This window comes from Myxine glutinosa, chromosome 4 (genome assembly GCF_964187855.1).
Source record: "Myxine glutinosa chromosome 4, kmMyxGlut1.1, whole genome shotgun sequence".
In the NCBI taxonomy this organism is placed as follows: Eukaryota; Metazoa; Chordata; class Myxini; order Myxiniformes; family Myxinidae; genus Myxine; species Myxine glutinosa.
Window position 1 is genome coordinate 12,818,497 of NC_136264.1, and position 20,198 is coordinate 12,838,694.

General features: G+C 45.0%; 1 protein-coding gene across 3 annotated transcripts in view; it reads right to left on the bottom strand.

The window, feature by feature from the left end:
• LOC137424441 (uncharacterized) overlaps window positions 1–20,198 on the bottom strand; it is a 106,252-nt gene that overhangs the window by 56,536 nt on the left and 29,518 nt on the right. For all 3 annotated transcript variants that reach the window (XM_068111901.2, XM_068111904.2, XM_068111903.2), the window contains exon 2: window positions 3,759–4,566. In XM_068111901.2, coding sequence (XP_067968002.2) covers window positions 3,759–4,566 — 808 coding nt within the window. The remainder of the gene's footprint in view (window positions 1–3,758; window positions 4,567–20,198) is intronic.

Sequence of the window (20,198 nt, forward strand, 5' to 3'; positions counted from 1 at the left end):
AAAAGGATGGTTCCTCAGTGTGACACCAACTGTCAAACATGTAGGAGGAAGCGTGATTGTCTGGGGCTCTTTTGCTGGATCCAGAGTCGGCGACTTGCACAGATTGACTGGCACCCTGAACCAAAAGGGCTACCACAGCATTTTGCAGCACCATGCAATACCCTCTGGTATACGCCGAGTTGGTCATGGGTTCATGCTACAGCAAGATAATGACCCTAAACACACCTCCAGGCTATGTCTAAAATACCTGCGAGGAAAAGAACAAGACGCTAGACTTCAAATCATGGAATGGCCAGCACAGTTTCCAGACTTAAACCCCATCGAGCTGGTTTGGGATGAACTGGATAGAAGGGTGAAAGCAAATCAACCTACAAGTGCAACACATTTGTGGAAACGTCTGCAACAGTGTTGGGAAGAACTTCCCGAACAATATTTGATTTCCATTGTAGAAAGAATGCCACGAGTGTGTTCGGTGGTTATATCTGCAAAAGGTGGCTACTTTGCAGAGTCAAAAATTTAAATAAAATTTTGTTAAACAAAATGATTCTATGATTTCTTTTTATCTCCAATTGTTTATTTGTTCTATGTTTAATTTCAGAGAACATTGAGACATGAAACTGCGTAAATTTCAATAAAAACTGGAAAAATTGAGGTGTTCTAAAACTTTTGACCAGTAGTGTAATATATATATATATATATATATATATATATATATATATATATATATATATATATATATATATATATATATATATATATATATATATATATAATATATAATATATATAATATATATATATATATATATATATATATATATATCAGTCACTATGCGACCTTCATATCATCAGTGGAGAACCGCCAGCAAGGTGTCCCATACAGCTGCTGCTGCACCTTGCTGGGAGCGATACGCACCGCCTGCCACGCGGTGACGTTATCTCTGGTATCCACTCATCATATGGAGTCGACCTGGTTGCGGTTGGGAGTTACTAATAATGGTATCTGTAATCTGGTTCTCCAACCTAATGAGCGGACAACATGACGTCATCTGTAACAATATATATATATAGTGTAACGGATTTGAGAAGTGTAACGGATTTGAGAAGTGTAACAATTTTGAGAAAGTGTAACGAATGTGAAAAGTATGGTTTTGTTGTGTGTAACTGACCCTCGTAATGTAAAGAATGGTCGCAGCTCGTCCTCTTAGTTAATTCCATAAACCTACACACAGGACACGATATATCCTTTTAAATAGTTAGTCCCCTATTCTCTGTGTAGGCTAAGGATGTGTTTCCCACTAGTTTGACTCTTCATTGCACCGAATTAAATAAGAGTAGGCCCTCTGACGCCCCATGGCAGCTTCCAAGTGCCAGGTTCGCCACTTTGCTGCAATTGCCTCTTTAGGCACTTTACTGCATTTTCATCTGCCGTCCACTTTGCTGCATTTGACTCCATTACGCACGAGGTAACGCCGAAGAAGAAAGGCGGGTCTCCACCTCGTCATAGAGGGGAGGAGTAAGTCGGCCCCGCTCATCCAACCCAGAACAAGGGGTTTGGCTTGAGAGGGCGGAGAGAGAACGTTTGGGGAAGGTTCGAAAAGGGTGAAGGGCGGGGCCTAAATAACCCGCCGCGGGACGCTCCCAAGCAGATACGAGATGAGCTGAGATGAGAGATGAGCTTTTACGGAGATGGGTCCAGGAGATGCGCTGGAGACGAGCAGGTGTGACCGAGCCGCCGTGAAACGTGCCGCGCTGCAGGAAAAGCGGACCGGAGCAACGCAAGGAGCGCACGAGGCAGCAGTACAGAGAAAGGAACTTCGCCCGCGCAGTTTGGGACCAAAGCTCGGCTTCTTGACGGCGGTGCCTTCTGGCCCGACCGTGCCCAGTACCCGCTGAACCTTCCTTGCCTCTAAAAGCCACCCATCTCCAAGCCATTCATTCCTGCCTGCATTTCCCCGTGTAAGTGTGATCGTCCGTCTGTCTTTAACGTTGTCCTGGGGTTTATTAATTAAGCTTGAATAGGTAAGCTAAAGATTTCACTGTGTGCCTGCTCCTTCCATTTTCTGTATATAACCAACTGCTCTCTTTGCTTTGGCTTGTGAAAATAATTAATAAAACCTGTTATTCCTCCGTACGTCTTCTTCTTCTTCTTCCTCTTTACATTCGGTCGCTTTAGAGGTTTCCATATTGAATAGCTGTGGCGCGATACGGCCAACGTCTGGGTGAATCAGGTGAGTCGGGGAAAAACTGTTCGGCCGCGGTGCCTCCGCTCGGTAAATAACATCTAATCCGCGGACCGTAACAATATATATATATATATATATATATATATATATCATGCACACACAAACGGTGTGGGTAGTCCTCCTGTTGCACTTTCGGCGGGCAATGTGCTGCGGCACATGCTTGGAAATGCACTTCATAATTTTGGTCATTTGCGAAAAAGTTTGAAAGTTTATTGATCACAACATATCATAGTCCCCAAGAATAGTCCTCCATCTCACAAGATAAAGGAAGATGATTTGTAATACCGGACAATTTTTCTTGGCAACATGGATGGCTGCTTAGTGCCCGGGGAGTCAAAGAAATGCAAAATTGTCAAGGACAACACCGCGATCAATATAGTTATCACCAATATTGTAATTACCACGCTGTCGAAGATGTAAGAATCAAGAAGAATAAGATAAGTCACGAGGTGAGTAAACACGAGGTGAGTAAGAACATGAGGTGAGGAGAGTGTGTGATAAAGACGCCACACCACCTAGATGGACGATTGCTTGCCGATGTGTATAGACACGATAACAATAGACACTAATAACAATTCTGAGAAAAACGGCCACACCCAATTGGCCAATGCCAAGGTCCAATCACCGAGAGAATAAAGGCGACATAGCGACAGCCACACAACCTCCACTTATTATACTAGGACAAGACATATCCGTGTACTCTTACACAAGGTTTGACATGATGTACTTGATACTCTGTCATTAATAGTGTGGCTTTAAGCTGGATTTGAACACATACCTGTAATAGCACTAGCACCTGGACTGATCACTTATGTGCAAGCTTCAGTGGCCGATCTCAGCAATAAAGCAGATGGCGGCAATACAAGAGATGGCGGCAATATTTGAAAATGACAAATCGTTTCAGCTGTGGGACTTCAGAAGAGCATCTACAGAAAAACACTTCAAGATACATTACGAACATAATTTCTGAACAAGTGATACGCAGGTTTCTTTATTTAATACGCAAGCTGCCCGTGCCCACACGCATCATATCAGTTCCCTCCGGCGCTGGGCAGAGTGAAGAGAGGTGGGACCTACAAATAATTTTTGATCACCGCCATGTTGTTTCAACGTCATACTACATTTACCGGTTGTTGTTTTTTAACGTAACTATTCTTGGAAAAATATTCAACTTGCATTGGACTAAATGTTTTTTTTGTGGCGATTTGGCAGATTTTAACGTTTGCACAATCAACGAACGGACCGTGTACACATTTAGCAAAATACACAATATGCACCAAGCCTAATACAATAGCATGATAGCGATGCAAGATGGAGGAAATCTGCCACCTAAGACAATGCGCAGGAAGAACTACATTGGATAGTCATTCATGGGAGAACAATTGAACATGTGGAAGTAAACAAACAGATTGCATTCACGATTGAAAACAAGGAAGAACAGAATTAATTGTTGGACATCATATTTAGATATAGTTAACAAAAACCACAAACACATCACCCTGCACATACATACATGTCTGCTGTGAGCGGCTCGGTGGTGTCCCCTTGAAACATGGTGACCAGCGTCATGACGCTGGGTCTTGAAAAGCCTCCAGCTCCATAATGCGGTCTCAAGCGTGCCTCGCTGGCTGCCAATCTGCTTTTTCTAAATCTGCGATCACCACACGTTTGAGAACCCTCCACAACGTGGCCTGAGCACACGTCATGTCCCAACCGTTTCCTGCATTTTTTACTTTCCAGTTTGTTGTCCGGACATGAAGCTTGCAATGTCGCCTTCGAAGTTTGGGAGTAGACCAGGAAACTCAGATGAGCTGCAATAGGAGGCGTTTTCTTGGTCGGTGTGAGTTTATGAACTTTCCGACACTCAGAAACTGTCCCAGAGGGTTTAGATGGTGTAGTTGTGAAAAAGCTTGCACATTTTGATTCGGCACAAGGTGTCGAGTCCACAAGAGTCTGACCAAACGGTTCGTCTTTCAAACCAAATTTAGGCTTCAGCCTTCCATATGAAGCACCAAACTGTGAAGATTTTTCTTCATTGCCCGCACGTGTTGTTTGCAGCTGGGAAGCATCCATTTGTGTGTTTGACACAGCATCGTTCTTCGGTGATGGCAGGTCATGCTGCAACCTGCATTCTGGTTGTCCCATTTCACTTGTCCTTTCTCCCAGAGACCCTATCAATCCTGCGGCTCCTTCAACACCAGCTTGTGTGTGGTCATGACGACGAGGGCTAAAAGTCCGTTTTGGAAGTGCGTTCGGAAGGTGCAGGGCCTCCGCATCTAGGATCCGTGGCGTGACATCTGGCACGACTGTTGCCCTCGAAACTGCACAGAAGAAAAATAGCAAAAGGTGGAACAGCTGTTGAACACAATCATCCATTCCCATGATAGCTGAGAATATCAGCAATTACCAACACATTTGTTAGAACGTTTTACCTGGTGGAACACAAAACGTGCTGTTCACAAACACATGCCAGTTTCATGCGCGGTATGAGGATTTATGTTTTTAAACAAATTACCTAATAACCCAAAGTTACTCCCTAATAAATGAACAAAAACTTGTCGCTTAACATTATAGTCCTCATGGACACAAATTGTTACGTTATCCCACAATCCAATGATCAAAAAAAACATTTTTACAGCCCCAAGAAGCATCAGAAAAAACATACGAGGGTAGTTCATGGGCTGCATATTGCAGACTTGCAAGAAGGGGGTCGACTTGTTCTGGGGGAATTTTTTTTAGAAGGTACAAGGGAGTTGTTAAAACTTTACCTACTTCAAAGTATTTCCGTGATGTACCTCCATAACAGTGCCATTGGTGTGGTAGCATCATGGAGTCTTTTTCATCAAAATATTTGGGACAGCAATTTGGACAGAAGTACAGGGAAAGAGACATTTCAGGGCTTGTGCTTTGGCATCTAAATCATTCACAATAAATCAAAACACTAAACTAGAACGACACTTCGCCGTTGTGACGTCGATCAATATGCCTCGCCCACATTATTACATCATTATACATACAGTCGTGGCCAAAAATATTGGCGCCCTTGCACTTTTTTCAACTAATGCACCATTTCTTCCAGAAAATTGTTGAAATGTAAAAAATATTTTGGTATCCACATTTATATTTTTGGGGTTTGCAGTGGAACAAAACAAAAAAAGCTGAAAAAAAACACTAAATCTTAGCTTATTCCACACAGAAATCCTAAAATGCCCTGGACAATATTATTGGCACCTTTTAGAAGTTGTTAGAAATAATTAGATTTCAAGCAGGTGATCTCCATTACTTTCGAATTGAACTCACCTATGGTGAGTTGCAGGTGCCTGCAATATAAAAATCACTCATTCAACAAGTTTGAGAAGAGAAAAGGAGTCATTCTTCTGTTTTGTGTTGCTGTGTGTACCGCAATGAGCATGGAGACAAGAAAGAAAACCAGAGAATTGTCTGAGGAGGTCAGACAAGATTGTAGCTAAGCATGGACAATCTCAAGGTCACAAGTCCATCCCCAGAGACGTTGATGTAAGTGTCCACCGTACGCAATGTTATCAGGAAGTTTATGGTCCATGGCACTGTAGCTAACCTCCCTCGACATGGCCGCAAGAGAAAACTCGATCGAAGATTGCAGCTAAGGATTGTTCGAATGGTGGAGAAAGCACCTCAATCAACTGCCAAACAGATTCAAGCTGAACTTCAGACATAAGGTACGGCAGTTTCAACTCGCACCATCCATCGCCAACTCAATGAAGGGGGTTCTATGGTAGGAGACTCAGGAGGATCCCACTGCTGAGAGAGAGACATAAGAAAGCCTGACTTGAGATTTCCAAAACACACCTGAACAGGCCAAAATCCTTCTGGGAGAATGTCCTGTGGACAGATGAGACCAAATTAGAGCTTTTGGTAAAGTACATCATCTCTATGTTTACAGAAAACAAAATGAAACTTTTAAAGCCTTCCTTAAAAAAAAAAAAAAACAACACCTTCCCCACAGTCAAACATGGAGTAGGTTCAGTGATGTTTTGGGGTTGCTGTGCTGCCTCTGGCACTGGGTTCCTTGAATGTGTGCATGGCATCATGAAATAAGGAGATTACCAAGACATTTTGGAGCGCAATATGCAGCCCAGTGTCAGAAAGCTGGGTCTCCGTCGAAGGTCATGGGTCTTGCAGCAGGACAATGACCCCAAACACACTTTAAAATGCACCCAGGAATGGTTCGAGACTAGTTAGTTTCTGTTTTATTCTGTGTATCTAGTTAGTTTTGGTTTTGTAATTATTGCAAACTTGTTTAATTAGTCTTTTCTTTTTTTTCTCGTGCGCGGCCTGGTCTCTCTTGGCTCCCTTCCCCCCCTCCCACCCCCCCCCCCCCCCGTCATTCTTTCCTTCACTGTATTTGCTCGTTTCTTTGATTTTCTTTTCTCCCCCTACCTCCCACAAACATGTTACCCTTTGTCTAACGTTTTAAATATAAAAAAAATAAAAATAAAAATAATTACTTTATTAATCCTTTCTCTCCTCGTGGACACGTGCTTGTTCTCTCACACCCTTGTCTTGCCTTGTGCCCCACCCCCTTTATCACCTTTTTCTTCCACCTATCCAGCCTTTCCAACTCGAGTTTCCTCCATACTTATTCAACCCTTTCTCAAGTCCACGTCCTCACTTAGGGACTTTTCACAGATTGTTTTTCACGGTTTTGTTCACATATTATTTAAATATGTTTAAACTTTACCCTGCAGTGTTTTATTCAGTGGTTTATTACAACACGCTGTTTTTCTTCCTATTTAAAAGGCGTTTTTCAATTTCCTCTTCAATTCATTCCACTTCAAAAATAAATTCAATCTCTTACAATCCTTCCTTTCTACATGCTCTAAACTCACCTTCATTCCACCTTTTCCACATTTTTAAACGGATCTGACTTGAAAATCACAATAAACCAAGTTTGTAATAAATGTTCGTTTTTCATTAATCATCCACTTTCTAAACTCCCCCCCCCAAATCTCCCCTCCCCTCCAACCCCTCCCATTTCAAATCTCCACTCCCCCCCTACCATCTTTCTCCAATTCTTCCTCTTCCTCCTCCTCCTCTTCCTCCTCCTCCTCCTCCTCCTCAAAGCTGCCTCGTCCCCACTTCGTCTCCCTTCTATCTCATACCTCCACCTCCTCCAGCATCCAGCCGCCGGCACCAAACAACCCGCATTCATTGCTCGGCTTTACGAAGATGTGCTGTGGAAGTGAATTGGCGCACCGAGAGGCACTAGTGAGTGGACGGTGATGATGGTGATACTGATAATGTTTTTGGATTCGAAATTTTGGGATAGAAAATTTTTGATTTGTTGAATTTGGACGAGCAAAATTTATAGTGAGAGACCCCCGATGTGGTGGGATGGCAAATCCACCATCCCTCACAAAAAGGGGGGGGCAAAGGAGCACTAGGTTTATGGGGTGTATGGCAGTGAAAACTAGCCCGGGAGGGTTAGGATATTGTGTGTAGGGCCCTAGAAGATGACATTAGGTAACGTTAAGGTTTAGTTAGTGACTGATACCTGTAGTGGGGACGCAGGTCGTTTAGTGTGGATGATAATGACGTGGGAGCGCAATAGTTTAAAGGGACGACTGGGAAGCGCAGGTTTCAGAGGGGAGTAGTTAGTTCAGATGATGCCGTGTGTTTGAGGATTGGAAGTGTATGGTAAACAGGTGTGATTGAACAGGTGTGATTGCACAGGTGTGCAACTGGACAGGAGTGTGGAGCAGTGTATGAGTGTATGAGTGAGTGAAGGTGATGGGTGTTGTGTTGACCAAATGGTCCAGGAAGAGGAGGAGGGTGCAGGTGGCACCAGGTGCGAGTGCACAGGTGTGCACCAACAGGTGAATGGAATAAATGGTTGTGTGGAAGACATGGAGTGTGGAATATATGGAGTCTTGGAATGGATGGTCGTGGAGTAAGTATGGTGGAAAATATGGAGTGGAGTGGATGGTGCGAAGGTGTGAATGGGGGAAGAGTGGACCCCCATCACGGATACCCGGGGCGGGTAGTGTAAGTGTTAGGTAGAGGGTATAGGTAAATTGTGGTTGGATATTGGCATCTGTGGTGCGGGTGGAAGAATGATGATTGGATGGGTGCATTAGTGTTGTGGAAATGGCTGGGCGTGTAGCCTGTTAGTGTGTGTAGTTGGTTTGGGCACTCCACCACTGTGAGGATGTCGGCCAGGTGAGGCCGCAGGTGGGCTCTGGGAGCCGGTAGTAGTTGTTGTGGATGGGGCCCGAGGATCCGGAGGATGGACCCGGGTAGCCCAGTGCCAGAGGGCACCGAGTGGGGTGACAGAGCCAGGAGGGGCCTTCCCCAGTTAGTTAGGTTAGGGTGAGGAGCTAGGTAAGCTCGTATGGCAACTGCAGTGGTGAAGGTGTGCAGGGTGGTAGACCTGCTGGGAGAGCTACACGTCGCAGCCCAGAAATTGTGCAAGGGCACCGGGAGATGAATCGGGGGAGTGAGACCCCAAATTGAGAAGCACCACAGTTTGGTCAATGGGAATTGGTTTTTAGAACCCATAGTGTAAGTTGGCCAATGGATTGGCAGGGAGAGACCCCGGGTAGTGTAAAGTGTTAAAGTCATTTAGAGGGTAGATAGGATGAAGGATCTCCTCGCACCATCTGCATCCACTCACCTGAGATGACATACCTCCACACCATGCCAGGTTGTTTAATTATTTTTTGATGCAAATGTTTTGGATTGTGAGACGCATCATGACGTGGGTGTGACATTGTGCTTTGTGTTCCATCTCTTCCTCCTTATGAAGATTGATGATGAATTGGGTGATGGCAAATTTTGGCTAGAGGGATTGTGGTGACGAATTTGGTGTAAGGGAAATATGGGGAAGACGTGACAGTAGTGACGAATTTGTAAATGTGTAGATTTTGTAAAAATGGGGTAAGGGCAAGGGTAGTGTAGGTGACAGGGTGGGTGACGTACGGTAGGGACGAGCTTTCTCATTTCGCTCTCCGTACGCATTTCGCCTTGCATTGCCTTATTGACGTGTACCCTTGTGACCTTACCCCTCGCTCATTTGTCTTTCCCCTTTTGTCTCCCACATGACCTGTGCGCCATTGGGCGCCGAGGGGAGCGTGCGTGAGTCCTCCATTGTGCGCCCGGAATTCCCAGAGCCAGCTGTCTGCATCGATGCACCACATTATGGACCACATGTCGGTGGCCGAGCACCACTTATGGACCCCATGTGTTGGGGCATGCCCCCTCTGCTGGAACCGGCCATGAGGGCCCAAAATCTTGCTGGCGGACCTTGGCCACAGGGCACCGATGCCCCACAGGTGAACCACACGTAGTCGGCCCTGTGGGCCATAAATAAAATAAATAAAATGGACACGTTTGGGCAAGCTTTATTGCAAATAGGCCGCCAGTAAGAAAATGGAAGAAAGACAACAACTGGAAGAAATAGTAATAGCCAGCAGAGGGAGCCGAAGAGCAAGAGATCACCTGCAGGGTTAGGGGTTGTTTGGTTATTTTTATTATTGAACATGCATTGAACAGTGTTGAACAATGGTGACTGCACCGATTGGTGCTTGGGTGTGTATTGGTGCGTTTTTGGGTGCTTTCATGGTGCGTCGATGCAGAGCAGACTGTCTCCCCCCAGAAAGAACAATTACAGGTCCTGGGTTAGTCTTGTAAATAAAAGCAGAGTCATTGTAAATAATGCTCCCCACCGTCAGTGTGTAGTTTGAAGACCATTCCGCAATTCGGTTAACTGTGGGCGTAAGTCTGTTAGGCAGGGTGCAATGGAGCAGCGGGACACATTTATTTATGTTTTAAAACTGTCGCACTCAGGGTCAGGTTAAAAGTAGAGGGAACTACACCTACGTGTCACACTAAATAAAGGTTGTAGGCCCGGGACGTGCCTAAGAGGAGGAGAGGGGGGGCAGTGTTGTGGATATAAGGACTGTATTTTTTTTGATTGTGTGTATTATTATTATTGTTTATTCTGCGCCTCCTGCCTCCGGAGTTGTGTAAAGGTCAAAGGGCGTCCCATAATTAGTCCAAAAGCATACACGTCAGCCAATCATAGAATACCCCTGTTCGATAGTTATATCTTATTATGTGTTTTAGGGTAAGGCTGTGTCTCCCATTAATTGAAATACTCCATTGCACCAGTGAAAGAGATAGATTCCCTTCATTCCCATTCCCAAAACCTCCATTCCCCCTTTCGTCGATTGGCAATTACCTCCCCTCCAATTGCCGCCATTGACCACGAGGCAGGGTTGGTGAAGAAAGGCGTGTCTCCACCTCGTCATAGAGGGGAGGAGTGAGCCAGCCCCACTCGACCAACCATGAGCCAGGGGTTTGGCTTGAGAGGGCGGAGAGAGAATGTTTGGGGGAGGTTCGAAAAGGTTGAGGGGCGGGGCCTATATAACCCGCTGGCGGGGCGTTCCCAAGTGCAGACGAGAGGGAGTCCAAGCAGTTGGGTCCAAGAGATGCGCTTTGAGTTGAGTCCAAGAGAGGCGATTTGAGTTGAGTCCGAGAGAAGTCGAGTTGAGCTGCAGCTCGAGCCACTGAAACTGCATTTACAGCAGCTCGAGCCACAGCAGCAGCCACAGCAGCTTGGGGCCTTGACGGCAGTTCTTGAGCAGGGCCGCGAAAGAACGACGGCTGCTAAACGCGCCGATCGTGCTGCAGTACCCGTGGACCTTCCTCTCCCTCCAGCCATTCACCTCCTGCCAGTCCTATCATCATTCCCCGCGTGAGTCTGTCCTTGTTTGTTCTGTCCCTGGGTTAATTAAGACTGTAGGTAAGCTAGCGTTGCACTGTGTCTCTAATATCTTCTGTAAATTATTTTCTTATCTTTCCTTCTTCCTTGGTTATTTTGAGCCTGTAAATAGTAAATAAATTTAGTAGTATTTTCAACCCTTTTCTCGTCTTATTCCTTTTCCTCTTTGCTATCGGTCGCTTTAGAATTTTCCCGATTGAATAGCGGTGGCGCGATCCGGCCAAAGTTTGGGGTAAATCGGGTTTTAGAGTCGGGGAATAACTGTTCGGTCGCGGAGCCTCCGCTCGGCCAATATAACATCTTTAACCGCGTCCGTAACAATATATATATATATATATATATATATTATATATATATATATATATATATATATATATATATATATATATATATATATATATATACACAGTGCATTCAGAAAGTATTCAGACCCCTTCACTTTTTCCACATTTTGTTATGTTGCAGCCTTATGCTGAAATCGTTTAAATTCATTTTTCCCTCATCAATCTACACTCAATACCGCATAATGACAACGAGAAAACAGGATTTTAGAAAGTTTTGTAAATTTATTTAAAAGTTTTTTTATTTTTATTTTTGGCACAATCGTGAAATTTAAAACTAAACATTTATTAAAAAGAAAAAACTGAAATATCACATTGATATAAGTATTCATACCCTTTGCTATGACACTTGAAATTTAGCTCAGGTGCCTCCCATTTCTGTTTATCTTTGAGATGTTTCTCCACCTTGATTGGAGTCCACCTGGGTCCATTCAATTGATTGGACATGATTTGGAAAGGCACACACCTGTCCATATAAGGTCTCACAGGTGACAATGCATATCAGAGCAAGAACCAAGCCATGAGGTCGAAGGAACTGCCTGCAGAGCTCAGAAAGGATTGGGTCGAGGCACAGATCTGGGGAAGCCTACAAAAAAATTTCTGCTGCATTGAAGGTTCCCAAGAGCACAGTGGCCTCCATAATTCTTAAATGGATGAAGTTTGGAACAACCAGGACTCTTCCGAGAGCTGGGGTCGCCCGGCCAAACTGAGCAACCGGGGGAGAAGGGCCTTGGTAAGAGAGGTGACCAAGAACCCGATGGTCACTGGCTGAGCTCCAGAGATCCTGTGTCAGATCAGATCAGAGAGATCAGTGTGATCAGATCAATGTGATCAGAGAGATCCAGAGAACCATCACTGCAACACTCCACCGATCTGGGCTTCATGGCAGAGTGGCTAGACGGAAGCGTCTCCTCAGTGAAAGACACATGAAAGCCCGCTTGGAGTTTGTAAAAAAGCACCTGAAGGACTCCAGGACTGTGAGAAACAAGATTCTGTGGTCTGATGAAACCAATATTGAACTGTTTGCCTTAGTCTAATGGTATGCACATTAGAGCTGTCTAGCCTGGGTTCGAATCTCGACTCAGCTATAAACTGTCATCGTGGGGTTTTATATGGAGGACGAAACATTGCGAGTGCCATCCCTCGGGTGGATGTTAAACTGGGTGTCCCGTTCACCTGCATTAGCACCTGAACAAATTACAACTTCTTGCCTGGACTTTGGGAAACAGGAAGCAAGGAGTCTGCTCTTCCTTGACAACAGGTTGCATTACTTGATATCAGAGTGTGGTTGCTGTCTCACCACTACAAACAGATCGTCCAAGTGCTTCACATTTCACACGAATGATCTTCACATACAGAAGGGACACATGCACATGCAAAAGTGAGGATCACAATTAAAGTAATGAAGTTCAACAACATGTTCACTCCAAATCCACTTTTTTGAGGTGACTTTTGACTTCTTTCCTGGAAGTCCTTGGTGTCCTTGCGTTTTATACCTATCCTGCCTCCCCCCAGGCCCTCTCCCTCCAAAAACATCTCCCGATGTCCCTGCTCTCAAATGTTGTGTTTGTGTGCTTCCTCCCCTTCCCTCCCCATCTTGTCGACCGCTCCCCTTTTTATATACTTTGTTTGCTTGTTTGTTTGATTTGTTTGTTTGATAAATGTTAGCTCTTTCACGAGCCTCGACTCTGTATACAAAAAACAAACAAAAAAAAAAAAAACATACCTGGCAGTACAATCATGCCAGACAACATACCTGCCTGTTAACTGCATACTGAAAGTTTAACATTCCTTTCAGAATTTGCATAGTTATCCACCGGCAATAGTGGTTTAACCATGTCCACCTGCACTATTGCACTTGTAAAGGTGAAACATCACAAGTAGTCTCCCCACGCTTGCAGGGGATTTATTTGAGGCCCATGACCTGACCATGGGTACCCAAAGCAATAATGCACCATTGTGGGGAGGTCAGCCAAACCGTTTTGGATTCCATAAGGAGCAGGCATGTACAGATACACAGACATTGCCTTACTTTAGTTAGATTGCATGACAATCAGTGTAGTACTGTGCAATGAGGGGTCAAAATGAAAGAATTTCCACTCGAATCAAACAATTAATGTCTGAAAACACTTTAAACGAGAACCCGGTAGAGCACATACCTCTTCCAGGCTGAATAGTTTACGTTTTGTGTTCACTGACAGGCTGGATATGGATTCGGACCTCAACCAAAATCGAATTGGCCTGTTCCTTTTTTTCCTTTCTTTTTTGTATTCTGAATCGAGGCTCGTGAAAGAGCTAACATTTACTTCACAAACAAATCAACCAGACAAACAAAATATATAAAAAGAGGGAGCGGAAGACAAGATGGGGAGAGAAGGGGAAGCACACAAACATAACATTTGAGAGCAGGGAGATGTGTGGACGGGAGAGGGCTTGGGGGAGGAGGCGTGGGAAGGGGGGGGGGGGGGGGAGGAGAAGTATAAAACACAAGGACACCAAGGACTTCCAGGACAGAAGTTGGTATTTCAAAAAAGTGGAATTGGGGTGAAATTAGCGGGGGTAGAAAAGATCAAGGTTTTGGATGGGGGAAGATAAGAGATGGTGGTGAACAGCTGTTTTAAAGACCTGGAGGGTGGAGTGGGATTGAAGAGAGTGCGGGAGTTTGTTCCAGAGGCGGGAGTAAAGAGGAATGAAGGAGTGAAGGAGTGAAGGTGAGCAGAGAGTCTTGATTTTGGCAGTTTAACCATAAGAGGGTTGCAGGCAGATCTTGTGCGACCTGTAGGAATATTTGGGGGACAGAGCCCAGAGAGAGCTAGGGGGGCAAGGCCGGAGAGGAGTCGGTAGAAGACGGAAAGACCACCAACCTGCCTGCGGTGAGTGAGTGAGAGGGCCCTTGGAGTTAGCTTCATCACGGGAGATTCCAATGATTCTGAACGCTTTGGTTTCAACAGCGTGAAGACGAGCTAGGTGTGAGGCAGGAGCACCAGCCCAGAGGGGAGAGCAGTATTCCATTGAGCTGCGGATGAAAGCCTTGTATGTGGTGAGGAGCTCAGGTGTGCCAAGGAAGGACTTTGCAAGACGGAGGATGCCCAGTCGGCAACTGGCTTTGGAGGCCAGATTTGAAACGTGGTTTTCCCAGGAAAGATCATGGCAGATAGTGAGACCCAAAAGCTTGAGTGACAGAACTTCTTGGAGAGGATTATTCAGAAAGTAGATGGGAGGGTTGTCCAGTCGGTCTTTTCGGAGAGACATCGTAAGATTGTGAGATTTGTCAGGATTGAAAGACATGTTCCACTTGTTTGCCCAGTCTGTGATTTTGTCCAGGTCTGCAGAGAGTGAGGAGGCTGCAGACTGCCGAGCTGAGGGATGAAGAATGGAGCGACAGAGAGTAGAGTCATCAGCAAAGAGATAGAGAGGATTTTCAAGAGTCAGAGAGATCATTGATGAAGACCAGAAAAAGCACAGGGCCCAGAACACTGCCTTGGGGAACTCCAGCCTGAACAGGAAGAGGAGATCAGAGAAACCCATTCAGGGCCACACGTTGACTACGACTAGAGAGGAAGTCCGCCAGCCAGAAGTTCTTGATGCCGAACCCTCTAGTTCTAGTTCATCCCTCTAGTTTTGTCATAACTCATTCACAACGTTTTGAGATATATTCGTATATATCGTTTTTGGCCCTATTTCTTAATGTTGAAAAATCACCAAAAAAATTCTCGGATCTGAATATGCACCTGCACCAAAGTTGAATCAACGCTTCCTCATCACACACGTAACCTGTCCACCAAATTTCGCCCAAATCTGTCCATAACTCAGATACCCTGCTCACAGACAGACAGGGGTGACAACATAACCTCCGTCCACCTTCGGTAGCAGAGGTAACAGGTTTTCAGGATAATAGCAAAATGTTACATTTCATTGGTGGTAGAGACCAATGACGTTTACCACTCCAGGCTGGCATGAAACTATAAACCCAGATCACGTGACAACTCACAATCTTCTTCTTCAAAAAAATAATCATCCCTCGTTCCTCTGGTAGGGAGTCTGACAATGGTGCAGACAGAAGTAGCACACACCTTTCAGCGGTGTTTTGGTTTCACTCAACTCAACCTTAAACCATCAGATTGGTGCTTTTCAGGCAGGGCATTGCATCAAAAAACAAGTACATCGCCCCTTCGACGCCTGGTCAAGACCCTCCGGTGACTGGTCAAGACCGTAGGGTCTTCTTCACAAAGAACGGGTTATGGCGAGCACCATGAACAAATTCAAAATTCTTTCCCTTGTGATCTCCAGTCCATCAGACCTGGCCAGCTGGTTCTCGGATGACTTCGGCCACAAACCAACAGACAGAAGGAAATCCAGGGAGACGAACAAAGACAGACTTCACATTTATTTCGTCACATTTATTTCCTTCACAGCGATTCACGGCTACCTTCACTATGATAGGGCTGTTCCTCTACATGCAGTATCAACATCATGTCCACGCCGCTTTATAAGTCTTACGCTGTCTAGATATTCTGCATCCAAACTATTCTTCCATGACCATAAAAGTTCACAAACTACTTACATTGATTGCATCAACACACCCACCACAAAATAAATAAATAAATAATTCCCAGCAATATACTGACAGCTAGCTACTCTCCAGCTCCTCTCAGGAAGTGGAACCTCATTTTAAATCATTCCCAGCAATATACTGACAGCTTGCGACTCTCCAGCCCATCTCAGGAAGTGGAACCTCATTTTAAATCATTCCCAGCAATATACTGACAGCTTGCTACTCTCCAGCCCATCTCAGGAAGTGGAACCTCATTTTAAATCATTCCCAGCAATATACTGACAGCTTGCTACTCTCCAGCCCATCTCAGGAAGTGGAACCTCATTTTAAATCATTCCCAGCAATATACGGACACCGAGCGACTCTCCAGCCCATCTCAGGAAGTGGAACCTCATTTTAAATCATTCCCAGCAATATACTGACAGCTTGCGACTCTCCAGCCCATCTCAGGAAGTGGAACCTCATTTTAAATCATTCCCAGCACTATACGGACAGCTTGCTACTCTCCAGCCCATCTCAGGAAGTGGAACCTCATTTTAAATAATTCCCAGCACTATACAGACAGCTAGTTACTCTCCAGCCCATCTCAGGAAGTGGAACCTCATTTTAAATAATTCCCAGCACTATACAGACAGCTAGTTACTCTCCAGCCCATCTCAGGAAGTGGAACCTCATTTTAAATAATTCCCAGCAATATACAGACAGCTAGCTACTCTCCAGCCCATCTCAGGAAGTGGAACCTCATTTTAAATCATTCCCAGGAATATACGGACAGCTTGCTACTCTCCAGCCCATCTCAGGAAGTGGAACCTCATTTTAAATCATTCCCAGCAATATACGGACAGCTTGCTACTCTCCAGCCCATCTCAGGAAGTGGAACCTCATTTTAAATCATTCCCAGCAATATACGGACAGCTAGCTACTCTCCAGCCCATCTCAGGAAGTGGAACCTCATTTTAAATCATTCCCAGCAATATACGGACAGCTTGCTACTCTCCAGCCCACCTCAGGAAGTGGAACCTCATTTTAAATCATTCCCAGCAATATACTGACAGCTAGCTACTCTCCAGCCCATCTCAGGAAGTGGAACCTCATTTTAAATCATTCCCAGCAATATACGGACAGCCAGCTACTCTCCAGCCCATCTCAGGAAGTGGAACCTCATTTTAAATCATTCCCAGCAATATACGGACAGCTTGCTACTCTCCAGCCCATCTCAGGAAGTGGAACCTCATTTTAAATAATTCCCAGGAATATACGGACAGCTAGCTACTCTCCAGCCCATCTCAGGAAGTGGAACCTCATTTTAAATCATTCCCAGCAATATACTGACAGCTAGTTACTCTCCAGCCCATCTCAGGAAGTGGCACCTCATTTTAAATAATTCACAGCAATATACAGACAGCTAGCTACTCTCCAGCCCATCTCAGGAAGTGGCACCTCATTTTAAATAATTCACAGCAATATACAGACAGCTAGTTACTCTCCAGCCCATCTCAGGAAGTGGCACCTCATTTTAAATAATTCACAGCAATATACAGACAGCTAGATACTCTCCAGCCCATCTCAGGAAGTGGAACCTCATTTTAAATCATTCCCAGCAATATACGGACAGCTAGCTACTCTCCAGCCCATCTCAGGAAGTGGAACCTCATTTTAAATCATTCCCAGCAATATACGGACAGCTAGCTACTCTCCAGCCCACCTCAGGAAGTGGAACCTCATTTTAAATCATTCCCAGCAATATACAGACAGCTAGCTACTCTCCAGCCCATCTCAGGAAGTGGCACCTCATTTTAAATTATTCCCAGCAATATACTGACAGCTAGCTACTCTCCAGCCCATCTCAGGAAGTTGAACCTCATTTTAAATAATTCACAGCAATATACTGACAGCTAGCTACTCTCCAGCCCATCTCAGGAAGTTGAACCTCATTTTAAATAATTCCCAGCACTATACTGACAGCTAGCTACTCTCCAGCCCATCTCAGGAAGTGGAACCTCATTTTAAATCATTCCCAGCAATATACTGACAGCTAGCTACTCTCCAGCCCATCTCAGGAAGTGGAACCTCATTTTAAATAATTGCCAGCAATATACGGACAGCTAGTTACTCTCCAGCCCATCTCAGGAAGTGGAACCTCATTTTAAATCATTCCCAGCAATATACTGACAGCTAGTTACTCTCCAGCCCATCTCAGGAAGTGGCACCTCATTTTAAATAATTCACAGCAATATACAGACAGCTAGCTACTCTCCAGCCCATCTCAGGAAGTGGCACCTCATTTTAAATAATTCACAGCAATATACAGACAGCTAGTTACTCTCCAGCCCATCTCAGGAAGTGGCACCTCATTTTAAATAATTCACAGCAATATACAGACAGCTAGCGACTCTCCAGCGCATCTCAGGAAGTGGAACCTTATTATAAATCATTCCCAGCAATATACTGACAGCTAGCTACTCTCCAGCCCATCTCAGGAAGTGGACCCTCATTTTAAATCATTGCCAGCAATATACTGACAGCTAGCTACTCTCCAGCCCATCTCAGGAAGTGGAACCTCATTTTAAATCATTCCCAGCAATATACTGACAGCTAGCTACTCTCCAGCCCATCTCAGGAAGTGGAACCTCATTTTAAATAATTCCCAGCACTATACGGACAGCTAGCTACTCTCCAGCCCATCTCAGGAAGTTGAACCTCATTTTAAATAATTCACAGCAATATACGGACAGCTAGCTACTCTCCAGCCCATCTCAGGAAGTTGAACCTCATTTTAAATAATTCCCAGCACTATACGGACAGCTAGCTACTCTCCAGCCCATCTCAGGAAGTGGAACCTCATTTTAAATCATTCCCAGCAATATACTGACAGCTTGCTACTCTCCAGCCCATCTCAGGAAGTGGAACCTCATTTTAAATAATTCCCAGCAATATACGGACACCGACCTACTAGGGCGGGTCATACTCAGGTGCCAAAATCAATCTGAAGGAAATCCTAACATGAGGGGCGTCTATATTATGTGTTTTTTTATGGGGAATTCAAATATGAGTTTATTTTTTGGATAAGATAACTCTAACCTACATCAATTTGTATTTCTAAGTTGCCAATTTTACCCTTTCGAACCCCTTTATAAGATATTAAAAGATATAAGGGAAATCATTCATATTGACACAGCCAAATCAAATGTACATATTTATTAACAGGTGAACTGTATGTATATCACTGGTTACAATTACAAAGATCAATCTCCTTACTTCTTGAACTTTACCAGGTTGCACAAGTCCTGCTTTGACTCATTCTTGGACATCAGCCTCCTGCTGGTCTCCTGAGCCCTGATGACTCCATCCCTCTTTTCCTGTGAGAAGTACTTAGCAGAAGCCTCAGTCACCATTTTAACAACCCTCTCAATGCTTTGTGTGTGGCAAAGCCAGTTGAGCACCTCCATGGGGGTGTTGATGAAGTTCTTCACCTCCGAGGTGCTTAGGGAGCAGGTGAAAGGTGGCTCTGACACACCTTCTGACCAGCTGATCAAGTTACCAATGCTGAAGCATCACAGTTGATGTCAGGTGTCTTTCTGGTCCTGACAGAGGAGTCCCCCAGCTGAGTGTCTGGGTCCCCCTCTCCCCTGATGGCCAGGATTCTCTCCACCCCCTCAGTCCTCTCCTTCTGATCCTCAGAGCACAGCAGTGTTTGGAGGATGGCTTCACTGTGGGCATACCAAGCAGATCTTCTCACAGTCGGCATCACAAGGTCCAGCACCTCCTTCCTCTGGGACTTGAGGCAGTCCAGCTGAAACAAGATGTGCCTAGGCCCTTCGATCCAGGAGTGCTTGACTTTCACGTTGAACCAACATGGATAATACACTCCAATGATGAATTCCACAATGAATTGCAGATTCTTCTGGTTCTTTCCTGTCAGTCCATGCTTTGACACCCAGAGCCTGAGAAGTCTGTTCGCTGTGGTGAGCCAGCGGCTGTGGTTTACTGGTCCAATCTCCACTAGAGCCAGCCTTGCAGGAAGCACTCCATCCCTGATTGCACAGACAATTTTATAGCCATAGTGTTGATCAGTTGAGAGATCTTCAATGGCCTTGTCAGACAGCTTCATCAGTGGAGGGCCAACAAAGATCCGGGTGAAGTTTGGATTGATATCCAAGTCTGTAGCAGAAGCAAGGAGCTTTCCTATTGGCCCGGAAAATGTGTTGTCTGACAGAGTAGGGCCATCAAGGTGAACAATGAGATGGCGCAGGGGAAGTTCACCAGTGTGCAGGTTGCACACGAACCAGACCAGCT